This window comes from Mastigoproctus giganteus, chromosome 5 (genome assembly GCF_048544385.1).
Source record: "Mastigoproctus giganteus isolate SK-2022 chromosome 5, ASM4854438v1, whole genome shotgun sequence".
Lineage (NCBI taxonomy): Eukaryota > Metazoa > Arthropoda > Arachnida > Uropygi > Thelyphonidae > Mastigoproctus > Mastigoproctus giganteus.
The window spans coordinates 202,516,716-202,536,106 of NC_143579.1; the positions used below are offsets into that span (position 1 = coordinate 202,516,716).

General features: G+C 36.4%; 1 protein-coding gene across 1 annotated transcript in view; it reads right to left on the reverse strand.

The window, feature by feature from the left end:
- Positions 1–19,391, reverse strand: part of LOC150086013 (glyoxalase domain-containing protein 4) — an 88,316-nt gene that overhangs the window by 16,390 nt on the left and 52,535 nt on the right. Inside the window, exons 7-8 of the mRNA XM_090373650.1 lie at positions 17,447–17,533; positions 7,462–7,575 (exon numbers count right to left, since the gene is read on the reverse strand). Coding sequence (XP_090229776.1) covers positions 7,462–7,575; positions 17,447–17,533 — 201 coding nt within the window. The remainder of the gene's footprint in view (positions 1–7,461; positions 7,576–17,446; positions 17,534–19,391) is intronic.

The window sequence follows — 19,391 nt, forward strand, 5'->3', positions numbered from 1 at the left end:
ATGCAATGCATACAGGGCTTTTTTCTTTCTTTTTTTTTTTTATCAATTACTTTGATCACAGCACACCATTTCACAATGCTGTTCTGCATGTTGTGTAGGCTGAAAAACTTGGATTAAATCACAGATGGAAAAACCCCTATCCTCTCAATCTGAAATGGCTAATTACAGTCAACTGAAGAAGGATTTAAGAATTTGTGTAGTCTGAATTATAGCCAAAACCTCCCATACAGTGATAAAGGGCAAACCACAATACACCTGGTTTTTGTTAGGTATGAATGGTATTGTATACAATCACAATGCAATATTATGTGTACAATACAGATTTTTTATTACATAACTGTCAGGGAGAACATAGAGAGAGGGCTGCATATAATAAGCTACACATAACAACCAGTTTGAACATGAACATCACCTGAAATTTGATGGGGGAAGCACCTGCATTAGAAGAGCCACTATCTGTCCATTCAACAAAGGTAATCACAACATAATCATGCTAAACAGTGACAACAGATCACTAGCGATGCTTTCAAGAATTATGTTGCTGATAAGAAGTTCAAACAGTACTGTAAATCAGAAATTTTCTGGAATACGAAAACCACACAGTTTTCTAATCTGACACATGTTTAGTATCATACTTCAAACTTTCTGGTGCACACACAGGCTTGTTATGGACTGTAATCTGAACAATAGAGCCTTTTCTTTCAATTTTCACTTTGAAAAAAGGAAGGGCGCTAAATACTTTTAGGGCGAACTAGACAACGTATTGAAAGAGTTCATTGTAATGGAAAACAGATCACCAATAAACCTTTTTCAAATTCAAATTGGAGGAACGGCTATTAACTCTCTATTCAATGCATAAAAAAATGCACAGCAGTGAGCATGGTGGTGTATAGATTTCACCAATCAGGTTCTTTGGGATAAATGGTAAGAAATAGTTGAAATTAAGAGATTTTAAAATTTTATTCTTAATTTTGACATTACATTACAGTGCTTTTCAACTGGTATTCTGTGAGCAATTCTTAAGTGTTGGACAAAATGTTCAGCCAAAGATGAGCACTTATCCATGTTTCAATATTCTTAAACTCTTCAAAATAAAAAGAAAGCATACTCGGTATATCAATACTAAAAACAAATTAATTTGTGTTTTCTTATCTACTCTTTTGTTGTTTTTTTTGCCAGTGCAGCAAAAGCTTGTGGCTTCCTTGCATTATATGGTGAATACTATTACTATTTGGTATTACATTGACTAGCAATCAAGATCAAGTTGTACCGATCGTCTTAAAGAGCCGTGTTGCTGAAAGCTTTGTGTCTTCAGCAATAAAGAATGCTGTGCTGTTGCTTTTTTTCCCCTCAAGATGCTGAGGAAAAAGTCTTGTGAAATTATGTGTGGAAATGACAGTTTAGACCTGTGAAACTTTGTCTTGGTGCATTTTGAGAAACCATCTCCAAGCAATAGTTTGTCTAGTGCTTTCATTGAATAGACAAAGAAATGCAATAAATATTTCATTAACAATACACCATCTGTTTCTAATTTTTTAAACTTGTAAGCTGATTTGTGGAACTCTAAATCCTGATACTATACATACACACACACACATTTTGGCAGCTGAAGATGTGGTAATGTAAGCAGGATGAGGGCAGATATTTTTGGAAAATGCAGAATGCTTTTTAAAATTCAGACTTTGGCTTTGATATTAAACTTTGTTGACAACATACGCATTTTATATTAAGACACAGCTGCAGAACTGTTCAGAGTAGAGTTTTATACATTAGCTTACCTTGGATTTTTTGTCTGTGGATTTATGTTTAGATTGTCTACACCAACTTTTTGTGATGGCTTCAAGAAAGATACTTTTACAGATTTTGCCATCTTCAGAATGTTGAGCCAAAGTTTTGTTTATAATAATGGTCCTGTTTTCTACATTTGGTTGTCAAGAGCACTTAAAAAGTTTTAATCAGAAAGAGGCAATCTGAATGGAGTTTTTCTTTTTTTTTATCTCACTGAATATCTTCTCACACTCAGATTGCTATGAGGAACTGTTAAAATACCAGGTTCTTTTCCTTCAGTAGTTCATAAATTGTCTTTTTTCAAAAGTCCTTTAAGATCACAAAATGGATTTGCCTTGCTCCAGTTTTCAGGCCTACCATAATAGTTATCAACATTAAGTGCCAGAGAGTTTTCTGAAAAGGAATTCCACACACTTTCAGGTTATTCAGATGACTAATATTGTTTTTTGCAAAGTTACCTTCCAATGTTAGCAATGAAGGCAAGTCACTTTCAATTTAATTTTTTGAGTAACAGAACACAAAGTGTTCTGCTAAAAAAAATAATAATAAAATGAAAGCTCATGGGAAAAGTAACACAGCATGTTTTTTTTTTTTTAAACCCAAAATTGAGCTTTAAAGAATATTATGGCTATATTTCTCCACAGAAAATATAATTAATGATGCAGATAGGGAACTTTTATCATACTCGAGGAATACTAAAATTCTCATATTTTTTCAAAAATGCACACAAAATTTGAAGTATGTTTTCTTTTTTGGTGTATGATTTCTTGTCCTTGTACCACCTCAAATAATAAATTTAATCATCTGCAATTGCTCCATTTAAATATTTACAAAAACCACATTCCACAAGATCCCCATAGCAACATAATATTATAATTCATATATAAAACAAATACTAGGTCTGACTTCTAAAGTTGTATCCCATACTGAGCAAGACACTACTTGTAGAGCTGACAGCATGTTTCAGAGAATACATGTAAATAAATAAAATGTCTAAACACAGTACAATTTCTTATTTAATTGTATCTTACTGTTATTATTGTGGATTATTGCGTGACACAGAGCGAAATGGAGACAGAATAAATAATGACAAGTTTAATATTAATTGGAAAACACACATATATTAAATTAAATACATAAAAAACTTTCAGTTAGTTTGTTAACCTTCATCAGTCAAACTGACAGTTAAGAGTGTGGAACACGAGGGCGTGCACTGCCAGTCATGTATATGAACTGCATGATGTGATGGTTAACTGTTGGATGTTAAAAGCCTGTGGCTGTGACGCATGTGAACGTTACCAACGTTTTTCATTCATCAAAATGGTTGCTTCAATGTTAAGGTGGACACGGCATCCACTGCTCCTGTTGACTGAGATATCAGAGCATGTGATGTTCAACGATTCCAACTAGGCGCGTCGCTGGTAATGGCGGCACGTATCTATAATCACGACATCGCGGTGTTGGTCAATGTCGTGGTGGATTGATCAGAAGCAATGGCAATGGCAGAGCATTCTATGTTCGCTAAGCAGATGGCTCTTTCGTGTTCCGAAAGACGTTTTCCGAGCCATCTCCCAGTTTCCCCGATGTAGCAGCTAGTGCAGTCATGGCAAGAGATGCGGTAAACTAGACCACTTTGTAGTAAGGTGGGAACTAGTGTTTTCACTTAAGAAATAAGGGATCGTAACTTTCTGCCTGGGAGTTGTACGCATATTATCCCATGTGATTTTAGGACCCTAGAAACCTGTTGAGATAGGTTTGGGTAGTATGGGATAAAGGCGCTCGCTGTTGAGTCATTACCTTGGATGTTCCTGTTGGTTGCTACGTGGTCATGTGTCTGTAGGTCACACCTGTCAAGGGTACTGGTGGGATAGCCACACCTCGCAAGATCCACCTTGACTTTAGCAATCTCGGTGCACCCCCTCATCTACAGAACTAGAGTGGGTCCAGGCAGGGGTTAACAAGGTTAGTGCAGTGGCAAGAAGATGGCTGCGTGTATGAGCTGACTGGAAGTTGGTAAACTGGCCAGCACACGTTGGTTTACGATAGACAGTTGTCTTCAAGCGTGTGCCCTAGCATCAGACAAGGGTATCTAAATATGGTATTGTCTGATTCTAGCTTGATGGTGAATTTTATGAAAGGTGGCAGAGAATTGAGGTGGTCTAAGAGACGGTCACCCGAATTTCTGGGGATAACCACAAACACATCATCCATGTAGCAACACCAAAAGGTAATGGGATCTGGTAAATTCATAAATGCACAACCTTCTAATTCTTCCATTGCGATATTTGCCATGACTTAATTAACTGGGGAACTCATGGCCGTGCCGTCCACCTGTTGGTAAATGGAGTCGTTGAACATAATTGCATCACCTGTTAAGCACAGTCTGAGGGTGGCGGAGATATCGTCTGGCATTAGTTCAGTCCTGCTGCCAAGAGTTCGGTCATTATCCAAGAGTTCCTTTGCACATGTGATGGCAAGTTCCACTGGGATGGAGGTGAAAAGTGACACTACATCAAATGATGACATGATTTGATTTTCTGAGTGGATAGGGTTCGAATTCATTCTATAAATTCACTACTGTTGGAGACTGTGTTGATGGTCTTGCCTACTAGGGGAGAAAGGATCCCCAAGACAAACTTCACTAATTCATAACTCAGCGAGCCACAACAGGAGATAATGGGTCTTAATGGTATACCTTCTTTGTGAACCTTCGGTAGTCCGTAGAATTGTGGAATCTGGCAGCCGGAAGCACAGAGGCGATTACGTGTGGATTCTGTTATTTTCTTCTGTTTAAACCAACTGTTGATGAGGTTTACTTTCGACTCCCATCATTCCAAGGCTTTGATTGGAGGAACGGTTAAGGGTTGGTAAACAGAAGTGTCCTGCAGGAGCAGCTGGGTTTTGTCTCGTAATCTGTGCGATTCAATACGACTGTTCAATGTCCTTTATCTGCCGGTAGGATGACGATAGATGAGTCTTGTTTCAATGCTTTAAGGGAAGAAATTTGTTTGCGGTTGAGATTGGAAGAAGCAGGGTGAGCATGATGCAAAATTGCTGCAGTTTTTAGGCAAATTGTGTTTGCCACTTCTTCAGGGAAATGTGTCAAACATGCTTCTACGCCTAAAGCAATATCACTGATTGGCAGGTTTCTTGGGAGAACAGCAAATTTCATACCCAGAGTCGACAGATCTACTTGTACTGTAGATAACTGTTTATTGCTTAAGTTCAATACAAATCGTGTGCAATTTGTGGAAGCGGTACTACGCTGATGACAAGATTCACGGACTCACCAATTAAAACAGCGAACTTACGTTTTTGGCATGTACAGTAGCATTCAGATTCTCTGATGACTTGGGAGCACAAGGTATGGATTACATCGGTGTAAACAGGATCATGTACTAAACTTCTAAGTTCGATTAGTAGGGCTGCTTTACTCATTCAAGCATTTTGTAAGTCTCGAGGAAGGCAGCCGATCCAAATGTTGAGGGTCTTGTAGCTGAAGTTTTGACAGGCACATTGCATACATTCGTTAGGAAATGGAGGTTTGTATAGAAATCCTTTCGGGATAATGTTGTTTGATTTACACCTGTGGGCAAATCTGAGATGTTGTCTACCACGGGCTATAAAAATTTAAGTTCTTTTGCAGTTTCACGACTATGTCGTATGTTTGAGAGCCAAGCAGTTCAAATATGATTAAAGAGGCCTGTACACTCTTCATTAATTATTATTATTGTGGATTATTGCGTGACACAGAGCAAAATGGAGACAGAATAAATAATGATAGGTTTAATATTAATTGGAAAACACACATATATTAAATTAAATACATACAAAAGCTTTTGGTTAGTTTGTTAACCTTTATCAGTTGAACTGTGTGATGTGGTGGTTAATTGTTGGATGTTGAAGCCTGTGGCTGTGATGCATGTGAACGTTGCCAACGTTTGTCATTCATCAAAATGGTTGCTTCGATGATAGGGCGGACATGACATCCACTGCTCCTGTTGACTGAGGTATTAGAGCATGTGATGTTTAACGACTCCAACCAGGTGCATCGCCAGTAGTGGCGAGACTCATCTACAATCACGACATTGTCGTGTGGGTCAATGTTGTGGTGGCATTGACCCAGGCAGAAAGTTACGATCCCTCATCTCTAAAGCGAAAATGCCGGTTCCCACCTTACTACAAAGTGGTCTAGTCTACCACATCTCTTGCCATGACTGCACTAGCTGCTACATTGGTGAAACTGGGAGACGGCTCGGAAAACATCTTTCGGAGCATGAAAGAGCCATCTGCTTAGCAGACATAGAACACTTGGCCATTGCCGAACACTTCTGGTCAACCCACCACGACATTGACCCACACCGTGATGTCATGATTGTAGATAGGTTCCGCCACTACCAGCCATGCACCTGGTTGGAGTCGTTGAACATCACATGTTCTAATACCTCAGTCAACAGGAGCAGTGGATGTTGTGTCCACCCTATCATTGAAGCAACCATTTTGATGAATGACAAATGTTGGTAACATTCACATGCATCACAGCCACAGGCTTCAACATCCAACATTAACCATTACATCACGCAGTTCATATACATGACTGGCAGTACACACTCTCGTGTTCCACACTCTTAACTGTCAGTTTGAGTGATGAACGTTAACAAACTAACTGAAAGCTTTTGTATGTATTTAATTTAATATATGTGTGTGTTTTCCAATTAATATTAAACTTGTCATTATCTATTTTGTCTCCATTTCACTCTGTGTCATGCAATAATCCACAATAATAATAATAATGAATCCAGAGCGCACAGGCCTCTTTAATCATATTATATCTAACTGTTTTTATAAATGGTGATCAATACTATACCTAAATTAGATCACTACTATACCTAGCTGTGCACTTTACTATTTAATTGAAAAAGATAAAAAGATCTAGGGTATGTCCAGCCATATCTACCAGTAATTATACCTGCAGTAGTTTTACCTTCTTTCAGCCTGCACAGCACTTCTTACCATTGGCAAAAATGGCATGAAAAAAATGAAACATAGTGAAGCACAAATATAGTCATACTTATGTTGGAGCAAAGATGTAGGAATAAATATGTTTCAGTATGTCTGGGACCTGTTAACTTAGCCATGGTGTACAAGAGAAATATAAAAGTTTCTTCCCTCAGATGAGAACTGAACTCAGCCCATTTTCCATGTGATGTGGAAAAACAGTGGTTGTAATCAATTGCTAGTTGCAGGGTTAGCAATATTGAGCTGTGATCTGTGAGATAAAACTGTGCAATCTACCTGAAATATTAGGAATGAAAAGTGTAACTTTTAAACAGTATTATATAATATAATAAAGCTGATTAAGTGATTAAATATCAGAAATTATATTAGAAATTTTTCTATCATAAAAAAAAGCATATAATGATTATTGCTATATAACATTCAGATATGTTATGCAGCTGAAATTAATTCAAAGTATGTAACCCTAGAAGTTATTATAAATTAAGGGGGGGGGGGTTTGTAAAATTCAAAGCTTGGCAAATTTTTTCTAAGAGGTTATAAAACTTTTCACTTTAATTTAAATAAATATTGCAGATTAAATGATCACCGTTTTATACACATATAAATTTTAAAAATATTTCACCAATTAAAAGAACTAGCAAAACAAAAGCTTACTGGATCAGCGAGGATGACTACATGAACTGTAGCTTTGCCTGGTGTATCTAGACTTACTAAAGGTGTAAGGATAGTGTGACCTGAACTCTTTATTCTGCTCTCTATTTCAGCAAGCTATGAACATTATAGAACAAAAAATATATATATTTTAATTCAATCAATTTAATTATCAGGAACATTTTTGTATACACATATACCATAAAGCAGCTAATTAACAAAAATTATAATGCAATTAGCTGAACTCTTAAGTTATTTGACCAATCTCCACCAAACAAAGAATGTTGAATTCTTAAGAAATTCCATGAAGAGGCCAAAATTTCCATAAAGTTTCCCATAAGTCTGGTAAACTAAATTAGATTTTTTATGGTCCCTCTCGTAGATATGCCATTGGTGATGGATCATTTCTATAGATCTAATTTTTGTCAAACGAATAACATCTAATTTTTACCGTACCATACCATTATTATTTTAATATTAACAATATCGCTTTATCTGAAAGACAACTGATATCGTAGTGGCCTTATTATGAAAAACAAAAAAAAAAATCCCGGACTCCTCTGTATTAATAATCACTCTTAACCCTTAAGCAGATACAAGTGTGCAGGTACTAACTGTGCTCAATCATTTTTATCCTCTTCAATACAGATTTCTTTATAAATATTTTTTTCATTTGTTGTTGTAATTTTATAAGCTAGTATGCTTATTCGATCAATGATGTTTCTTTTTATTTACAGAAGGTATTACCATATTCAGTAAATGAGTGTAACTGAATTTTATCCACCTTTGGAGTTCATCCTTCCCCTGCCTCTACTATAGCCATGTTCTCTCTCTAACGATCCCTCCCTGGTAACATACAGCTGGAGATCACTGTGCAAATCTCTGCCATCGGAGCTGATTCTCCTTCTGCATGTGTTATGGCATGCATTTTTTGCAGCTCACTTTGGAAAAGTGATCCTCACAATGACAAAGTCATGTGTCAAATTTTTATCAAAGTCATAAGTTGTTTGTTTGTTTGTTTGTTTGTTAGTTATTTGGTTTTTAGGAGCATTATCAACTAAGGCAATATTGCTCCGGGGATATGCGGTGGTCATTCCCTGACCTTTCCGCATCCTCCATATTTGGTGGTCACAGGCTTGAACCTCGGTCTAATCAAGAAGTGTGTGCTATGCACTGCTGCTCCTGCCCACCTGGCTACGGAGGTGCCAGTGGCATAAGAGAATACCAAGTTTAAACACTTGTTTCTCTATGAGGGATGGTTTTTAAAATTCTTCCAAGCAGCATGTGACCTTATTTTTGATCAGTGTTATTTTATGTATAAAAGTCTGGCATGCTCATTCTTATCACTGAGCTAGTTTTTCCTTCTGCACAAAATTACAGCCATGTTTCATGGCAAATTTTTGCAGCCCACTGAGAATGCCGGTAACAATAAACAGATGTATCAAATTTTTACTAATAGCATAAGATGATACTTGACTTTTGGCTTGCTTCTCTATTCAGGGTACCCCGCTTGAGCCACTGTTAAAAATTTCCAAGCAGTGACTAATTTTGGTTGGAGCTGTTTTACATGGGAAAGATACGGATGCTTCATTCCTATTGTTGGAGCTTGTTCTCCTACGGCACACACTGTGCCCATGCCTCACAGCTCACTGCACTTGTTAGCAACAGTAAAGTGATTATAATTAATGGTCAAAATTTAAAGATAAGGGAAATTTAGCTTTTAACTTTTGTTCCTCTATGTGGGGGTATCTCATTAGACTAGACCAATGGTTTTCAACCTTTTTTTAATAACGGCACCCCTAAGTAATTTATTTTATTTTGCGGCACCCCTACTCAATTAACAAATATATATGTTATATGAGTTATTACAATAATATAATTATAAAAATTACATTTCATAATACAAATTATATATACATGGTGCAGAGAAACTCTACCGACAAACTTGAACAGGTGATAGAGGGTATCAAACGAAATATTTTTTGTCAAGTAAACATAGGTTGTAAATGAGTCGTTATAGCAACAGACGCTATTAAAGGGTTGTAAAAATCAGAACACATTCAGTAATTTAATGACGTTTAATGCATACAAATCATTTGCTGTTGCACACAAAATATAAAAAACAATCCATAACATAGTGCTCGAATGTACGACTACGATCAACATTAATGTATGCATGCATTGGGAGATCCTTGGAGTGGTGCGTATCTGCCACTAATAGCATAAAAGTAATGTCATATTATGATCAGTACGGGTACAGATATGGAGCGTTTTTTCACTGTTGCAGAAATGTCGTATATCCATTTGATGTACGGTGCAGCAAATGGAAGTGGAAGAGAGGCTCGCAGGATTTATCAAGAACACTTCCCAGACAGAAGGTTGCCTCACCACACAACATTTGCTGCGATGCACCAAAGATTGTGGGACAGTGGCTCTTTCGATGTGAATATGCATGATACTGGATGTCGACGCACTGCTAGGACACCTCGGTTTGAGGAACAGGTTTTGCAGATCTTCACTAATACTCCTTCTACCAGCACAAGAGCCATTGCACACCAATTGGATGTGCAGCATCGTTTGGTGTGGGATGTGGCGCACGAAGCCAGACTGCATCCTTTCCGATGCCAGAGAGTGCATGCACTAGAACCTGCTGACTTTGCCCACAGTGTCCAGTTCTTTCACTGGTTTTTACAGAAAACCAATGTGCAACCTGATTTTGCCAATAATGTGCTTTACACTGATGAGGCATGTTTCACCCAAGAGGGATTGTTCAACAGCCGTAACAGTCATGTGTGGGCAGAGAATAATCCCCATGCAATGGTTGAACATGGCTACCAACATAGGTTTAGTGTCAATGTATGGGCTGGCATTGTGGGAAACGTTTTAGTTGGACCATACATGTTGCCTGTATGTTTAGATGGACGACTCTATTTACGTTTTCTAGAGCACACACTTCCAGAGTTGTTGGAGGATGTTCCTCTGATTGTCCGAGCACAAATGTGGTTCCAACGTGATAGCACACCACCACATTTTGACAGAAGTGTACGTGCACACTTACATACAACCTTTCCAGGCAGATGGACTGGTCGATGTGGACCTGTAGCCTGGCCAGCGGGTCGCCTGATCTGACTTGTTTGGACTTTTTCTTTTGGTGACACATGAAGGCTATTGTGTATGAAACGCCAGTTGACACAGTGGAGGAACTTATAGCACGGATTGTTGCAGCAAGTGCAGAGATACAAGACAATCCTAGAAACTTCCAACTCCTACAACATTTAATGATGTGTTGGTGTGTGTTATGCATTGAACATCACGGTCACCAGTTTGAGCACTTCTTATGAATTGTTTTTTCTATTTTGTGTGCAACAGAAAATGGTTTGTATATATTAAACAACATAAAATTACTGAATGTGTTCTGATATTTACAACCCTTTAATAGCTTCTGCTGCTATAACGACTTATTTACGAACTATGTTTACTCGACAAAAAATGTTTCTTTTGGTACCATCTATCACCTGTTCAAGTTTGTCGGTAAAGTTTCTCTGCACCCTGTATACAGTATATAATAATTTTATTCTTTATATAGAGGTACTAAGTAAACATCAATTACAGATCACCACAAAATTAAAAAGATACTGTACACCTTTTTTATAATGAAATAAACATATAAATTAAAAAATAATAATGTTTAAGTAACTTAAACCCAAATTAAATGGCACCCCTGGAATGTTGTTGCGGCATCCCGGTTGAAAACCACTGGGCTAGACCATTGTGGAAAATATTTTAACACATTCACTGCTTCAACACTTTTGTGTAAAATGGCATTAGGAGCATTGTGCCACAATGCAGAAATGCATCCAAGCGGTACGCCGTAACACATATGAGCGGTCATTCTTAAGTGGTAAACAAATTAGTGCAGTAAATGTAAAGGCACATGAAATTAACTATTACTCAGTATCAGCACATGACTGAATGCTTTGTAGTAATGTTTAGCATTTATTTATAGACTTGGCAAACAGTTTTATTTGTTTTTGCCTTAGTTGATGTTAATTTATATAGATGAATAAAGTTTTTATAAAATTTTTAAATTTGTTCTGATTTACAGCTGAACACAAAAGTAAGTGTTCACTTTTAAAAATGAATTCCAAAATTTTAATTTTCAACCATTATGTACAAATTTTTGGAATGCTGGCGATGTTGATTTTTTTAATATTCCAAAAATTGTGGCTCACTGAATGAGTTATCTCACATTTAGGTGGCAGCATTAAGTGGTGCATGAGCATGAATTCCAACCAGAAGTGGTTTTCATCCAAAAAAGTTGAGCTTTCCTGTGGCTGATTTGACTGTATTGTCAGTGCAATGAACTTTGATTAACCTAGCATAAAAAAATATATATACAGCAGGCCCCCATTATAACGCGGTTCACTTTACGCTGATTCGCTATAACGCTGTTCTTATATTATAACCCGTATCTGACTATAACGCTGTCAAAACTCACTATAACGCTATTTTACTAGCATACAGATTGAATTTTTGGCAAATCCGTCTTCAGTCCAGTCTGTTTTGAGCCTTTTTTTTTTTTTGGCAAAAGGAGAAAATAGCCACCATGAAATTAACTACAGTAATTATTTTTATAATTTCTATTCTATGTACAAAATTGAAACTTTCAATATGCTCTATTTTCTTGGTGTAGATAGTTTCAAGGGAGAAATTCTTTTTTAGTACACAAGCTGAAAAAATTTACCATCCAGTGTCATATGCTGTTATGAAGTCTGCATTTTCTGTTCTGACCTGTAATAGAAAGATACTAAAAATAGATTTACTCCCTATCTCTTCTTTTGTTTTACTGTGGGAACTATAACTTGCGAAATGTTTTTCACACAATCAATCCCATGAGTGCTAAATGCGGTGCTGTTTCTTGTACAGTACAGTATTCTCTTGTCTTCTGAACTCCTCTGACCTTGTGGTAACCCGAAGTACATAAAATTTGTTTGTTTTACTGTTTTGGAAATTCCATAAACATTCTCCATGACTCACACCATAATTTATTACAGTATTTTCGTGCAATAAACAACCATATGATTCTACTGCACGGTAAAATCGAACTTTTCAGATAAATAAAACATTTGTCACCGTCTTCAGCTCACTTGCCAGAGGAATTCTAGATTTAATTTAATATCACAATCAGTGCAACGCAGTTACATTTGCAGAGAGTTATGGTGGATAAGAATGAAAAAGCAACAATGTCTGGACGCGGTGCAAAGATTGGAAAGGTAAGAAAAACATTGAGTTTGAAAATTAAATTAGACGTTTTGAAGAGAATTGATTCCGGTCAAAGACAAGTGGATGTGTGCAATAATTTAGGACTGGCAGGTTCAACTGTAAGAACAATCATAAAGAATCAATTTTAGCAGCTGGAAAAACAGCTGTTCCCCTGCAGGCAACTAAATTGACCAGGGCTAGGCCAGCTATTATGATTGAAATGGAGAAACTACATAATTTTATTGAAGACAACATTCAACGTAGAATTCCGTTAAGTTCAATTATTATTAAAGAAAAAGCGAAGAGCCTATATGAAGATTTAAAAGAAGCTCAGCCCGAAAAAAATGTGGAACCATTTAACGCTAGTAAGGGCTGGTTTGATAGATTTAGAAAGCGCTATAACCTGCACAATGTAGCAATACAGGGAGAAGCTGCAAGTGCAGATCAACAAGGAGCCGAAACTTTCAAAAAAGAATTTGTTAAAATTATTGAAGAGGGATGTTATACTGCTCAACAAGTTTTTAACATAGATGAAACAGGTCTTTTTTGGAAACGAATGCCTAAAAGAAGTTTCATATCGAAAGAAGAAAAAAACATGCCAGGCTTCAAAGCGGCGAAGGATCGGTTAACTTTGTTGTTGTGTGGTAACGCTGCGGGGGATTTTAAATTAAAACCCCTTTTAGTTCACCATTCCGAAAATCCAAGGGCTCTTAAAGGTTTAGCTAAATCAAACCTACCTGTCATCTGGAAGGCTAATAAAAAAGCTTGGGTAACCAGACCACTTTTCATTGATTGGTATGCTGAGTTCTTCTGTCCTGCAGTGGAAAAATATTTTGCAAAAAATAACATTGGTTATAAAGCTATTCTAATCATGGACAATGCGCCAGGACACCCAAGCAAAGAGAGCTTAGAAGACTTGAACAATCACATAAAAGTTTTTTACATGCATCCAAACACTACGTCTCTGATCCAACCAACCAATGGACCAAGGAGTAATTGCCACATTTAAAGCGTACTACATAAGGAACACCTTTTCCCAAGCTATTAAAGCCATCAACACTGAAAATGTACCGAGTTTAAAGGAGTTTTGGAAATCCTATAACATTAAAACCGCCATCTACAACATTTCAAGTGCCTGGGATGAAGTGACTCAGAAAACCATGAATGGAGTGTGGAGGAAAGTTTGGAAAAATTGCATAAAGCATTCCCAGGAACCTGATGATTCTGTTGAAAATGTTAAAACACAAATTGTTGAGCTCGGAAAAGAAGCAGGATTACACGAAATTAACGAAGACATTGTACAAGAGATGATCGACAACGACCGGGATGGCCTCTCTAATGAAGAACTAATGGAAATAAAAAAGAACAAGAGCTTGCTATTGAGGGAGATGATGATCAAGATACTATAGATGAAGTCGCTGACTGCAAAAGGACTTAGTGAAGCTTTTGAACACTTCGAAAAAATGTGCGATTATTTCCGGGAGAACGACCCTGACATGGAACGAAGTGCCAAGGTAATAAGAAATTTGAAGAAAGAAATGAATCCCTACATGTTGTTGTACAATGAGAGGAAGAGGGCCAAAGCACAACCCAAAATCGACACATTTTTCAATCCAAAGATACGAAAACTCGAGAGCACAGGGCCATCGAATTAATAAATTCATGATTTTCGTTAGTTAATTACCTCATAATTATATGTGTATATAATGTAGAATATTTTATATGTACAAAATTTTGAATATTAAATATTTTTAATCGACATTGGTGCATATTTTCACTACCATTTATTATTGATTAGAAAATATCCTATGGAATAGACCGCAACTCACAAATACATATGTTACCTTATGGGAATATGGCGCTCGCTTAGCGCGGATTCACTTAGCGCTCTGTTTTCCCGGAACGAACTATCAGCGTTAAGCGGGGGTCACCTGTACACTGGTGTTCAAAGAAAGTGCATCACCTAGGAATTTCACATTTCTAACCCTTTTTCGCGATGGTATGTTACATTAATGACTAGCATCACAAATAGAAATATAAACAAAAGATATTTATTAATAGTTAAGGCAAAGCCAAGTAATATTTGACAGGTTCTCTCAAAATATTCCAAAATGAGCATTTGCAACCTTATTACAACAGTTTTGGTAAACATGACAATTATGGCTGAAATTTTATCAGAAACCCTCAGTTTCCATTTTAAATGGAAAAGTTCACCAGGTGCAAACTAATATTTAGCTGAACCGCCTCTGGCCCTGATGACAGCAGCACACCGTCAAGGCATTGACAAGATCAATTTCTGAAGATAATCAATTGATAGTTCGTGGTTCCAACACGAATTATGGCTTCCTGAAGTTCACGAAGGGTTTTTCTTTCTTTCTGGCAACTGCAGATTCCACACGATGCCAACAGTTCTCTATAGGATTCAGGTCCGGGTTTCTTTCTGGCAACTCCATATTCCACACGATGCCAACAATTCTCTATAAGATTCAGGTCCGGGCTGTTTCCTGGCCAGCTAAGAGTTGTAATGGACTGTTCTTCCAACCATTGCAACAAACGTAAACACATTACTGTCAAACCGCTAATGCAGAAATGAAGCTAAAGTAACTACAGAGGTGCCTACTTACACTTTTCGCGTAATGACAAGGAGTAGAGTCATGCTGAAAGGTGCAGTTACTTGGCAGGTTGAAATGGTCTCTAATGGTTGGCAGCAATTTTCCTTCCAATATAGTCAGGTATCCATTGGCATTTACAGAACCTTTTATAAACAGCAGGTGACCTACTCTGCAATACAAAATGCACTCCCATATCATTTGGCTGGTAGGAAATTTCACTGTAGACACCATACAGTCTGGATGGTATTCTTCATCATGTCTATGGTGAATCGTTGTCTCCCATCAGAGCCATGCAGGTTAAATTTCTTCTCATCTGAGAAAATTCCACTGCTCGGGGGTCCATTTGACATGCTCCTTAAACAAAATTAATCGGCCTTTTTCATTTTTTGTGTGAGGAGGGGGCTTCTTCTTAGGACGACGGGCTACAAGTCCATTTTTGAAGCGTCTTCTGACTGTTACTGTACTTGCTACCACTCCTGTATGTTCTTCCCATTCTGTTTTCAGCTCAGATGAAGAAGCTTTACAGTTTTTAAGGCATAAGTGCTTCAAAACATTGTCCTTTTTTGGCATAGAGACCCGTTTGCATCTGGTTCCTTTTTTCCTATCAGCAGAACTAGTATTCTTGAGTTTGGAAAGAAATCTACTCACTGTCGACTGATCACAAGACACTACTCTATAAGCATTATGATGGGAAAAACATCCTTCCTCACGTAAAGCAACAATAGCACTCTTTCTTCATGGCGTCAACCAAGATAAAATTTTGTAACCGTAATCAAAAATTTTTTCGACTCATCTAAAGTGACATCAGGCTGGTCATCAGCTCATACAATGTAATTGGCAAGAGAAGTTTGTACTTAGTTACAAAGTTTACTAAAAGCGATAATGAAAAAAAGGGGAGGGGGATGTCACCCTTTTTTGCATGGATCATAAGTATCGAATAGCTAATATTCTCTCTCTCTCTCTAAAGTATTAATATGCAGTTTGTCTATATTAATGTAGACAAACTGCATTGTGACTAGTAATGGTGGCAAAAACAATACTTAGCAATCTTGTTATCATATGTGAGAAATTTATTGAATTTACATCTACAAAAAAAAAAAAAACGCACATACTCACACAACCAAGAGAAAAAATATTTCTCCATGGCACAATTTTTATCTTTCCCACATTGACAAAATTAATGTGTTAATTATCTATTAATGAATATTTACCACAACAAAAAAAAAAAAAAAAAAAAAAAAGAAAAGAAAAAAGAAAATTACAAGCTCATCATAAGTTCTGGGACCCAATTCAGACTTCAAATTTCACTGTAGATGTACTTTGAATAATGCACATAAAACCCATTGAGAAACAGAAGAAACTTTGAAATACTTTGCATTTAATAATCCAGTATCAAATTAATGAGGATATACCACATAAATACTTCTAGTTGAATGAAGTGATTTTTCAGAATGGAAACTGGAAAAAAAAAAAAAAAAACAGTTAAAATGCCTACAAAAGTCTACTTATATGTGAAGTATGGTGTAAAACAATGTGCCTCTTCATCCAACTGAAACTGAAATTAAGTTCACCCCACTTAATTTTTCAGACCCTCTTCACAGTGAATGTTTTTTGTTTTTTTATGTCATATAAGTTTGGAGAGGAAAGTACTATGTAAGGAAATTACTCAGAGTAAAATTATTATATAATTATTAATCACAATTACTAATTGTATTAATTCTTCAAAAATTCAGTTAAAGATCTGAACATTTTTTTTAAAGGAATTGCATAAATTTCAAGTGCTGCTAAATTTAAAATGCCTATGAAATGCTAAAAGGGCCTTTCTTGAATCAAATACTGTATTAAACATTGTTCCACAAATTCTGAAAACTGATTAATGGGTACTATTACTTCCAACAATTAATGATGTCAGGCAGGCTGATGAGCATTTGCAACTGTATATGAAAATGTATTTCCACAATCAAAGCGCAGAATTATTATATCACTATTTTGATACATGCCAATCCTCCATTTGGTAGATAGTGTCATTTAAAAATGTAAATTAACTTTTTGGGCATCCAGTCTGATTAACGCTGCACACAAAGTTAGCTTACTAGAGAGAAAAAATCACTCACTTCCTCTGTAGGACAAGAAAATGCTATTCTTCCAAACGCTTTAGCATGTTCAACAGGCCCTCCAATGTCACGCAGTTCTAGTTTACACTATATAATAAATAAAAATTATATATTTGTTAATTCATTAGTTTAATATTATATTAAACTGTATAATAAATTGCACTAAACAATTAAATAATTCATTAAAAATATACAAACTGTATCTGCAAATATAAGTAAACCACATTAATATTTTTTTATTCCAAACATGTACAGATTTAAAGAAATACCATGAACAAAGGGAACAATTTAAAGTCTCCATTTTTAATAGCTTAGGAAGTCAATGCCTTGTTTTTAGGAATTTTTTGTGTAATGATTACTCAGGCCATATTGCACTAGTTCTTATGGTAGTCTAGTTTGTAGTTTGTGTACAAGTGTGTGTGCTTATGGGCTAATTTGCATGCTGTGCAAATTAGCCCACAAGGCTGAAAAACCTGAATAACTCATAGAGGATCCCATCTCTTCTGCTTACTAGTAATGTTCCTTAAAACAACCAAGTGCTATTAATTGCAGTTTACCATGAAAGCCCTTGATGGTGACTTCTTGTTTCTTACTTTCCTTAACTTATTTTAATGAAGCTGTTACATATTGTTAGCTTAAGAAAATAAAAATAAATTTTTTATTTCTAATACAGCCAAAGGAAAGGTCATCTGACTTTATGGATGAAAAACATCTCCAGTTGGAATTTCAGACTCACACACCACTTCAAATAATTTTGCAGTTTGCTGTGCAGTTCCCTGGTGGCATGAGATCCTTGTTTCTCACTTTACCAAACCTAACTTAATGTAATGAAATTGTTGCATGCAGCTGGGTTAGAAAAATTCACTAAAGTATTACATGGAGATAAGATAAAGTTTCAAATTATAATTTGCAGTTAAAAGTAAAACACACTTGCTCAAACTGTAATATTCCACAGAAAAGTGACAAGCCTACAGCCAGTGTCGTCATGAGATATTTTTGTGCCCTAGGGAAATCGATTATTTGCCAGGGCATACGGATTACCATAAAATTAAATAATCCGCATAACGGCAAAGCACCCCTACCCAAATGGCACCCTAGGCATTTGCCCGGATGCCTACCATACCACAACGGCACTGCCTACAGCAAACAGGAAGCAAGAATGCCAGTGAGCAACACAATGCTTGTTCCCTACAAGCATTGAGGCAGCCATGCCTAAATGCTAAAGTTAAATGGTTTCCTAGATGAGAATGTTTAAAAGCAAATAAAGTTGGAGGAGCAGCATAACAGGGTGTTAGCATTCAGCAGGTGCTGGAATGTTCTCACAAATACACCAAAAAAGGGAAAAAATTAGCAGATTATAGGAAAGAAGAAACCATCCATTTCCTTCAATTACTCTAATAGTAAAGGTATTATACTATTAGAGAATTATAGTCTAATAGCATAATACTACTCTAATAGTATAAGGGAAAGAAAAAAAAAAAAAAAAAAAAAAAAAAGGAAGCATCAGATAGAAAGCATGTTAAAGAAGATTAAGGGTATAAAACAGGGGTTACTTGTGTATACTGGGATTCCATTTTCCACCACAACAGCTGAGCCTTTAATATTATTTAATTCAGCCTCACATTTTTCTTGGAAATCTAAGCATACCAAGTAGCATTTTATACTTTTCTGAAATGGTAAATGCATTTCCACTTACTTCACTTATCTTAATACAAACTTAAAGTTGCTAAGTTTCAGCAGTGATAACAGTCAGTACTCCTGGACAAAGTTACACTTCCCGAATTATTCAAATAGTGGAGTTAACATAAGATGGGTGCATACAAAGGAATAAGCAAACAAAAAAAATCCCTCTTAACTTTATTTCCCTTCTACTCTGCAGCATTCTTAACAGTCATTAGCCAAGTTAAAAATCAGTAAACTAATACTCATAAAATGTTTCTGCAAT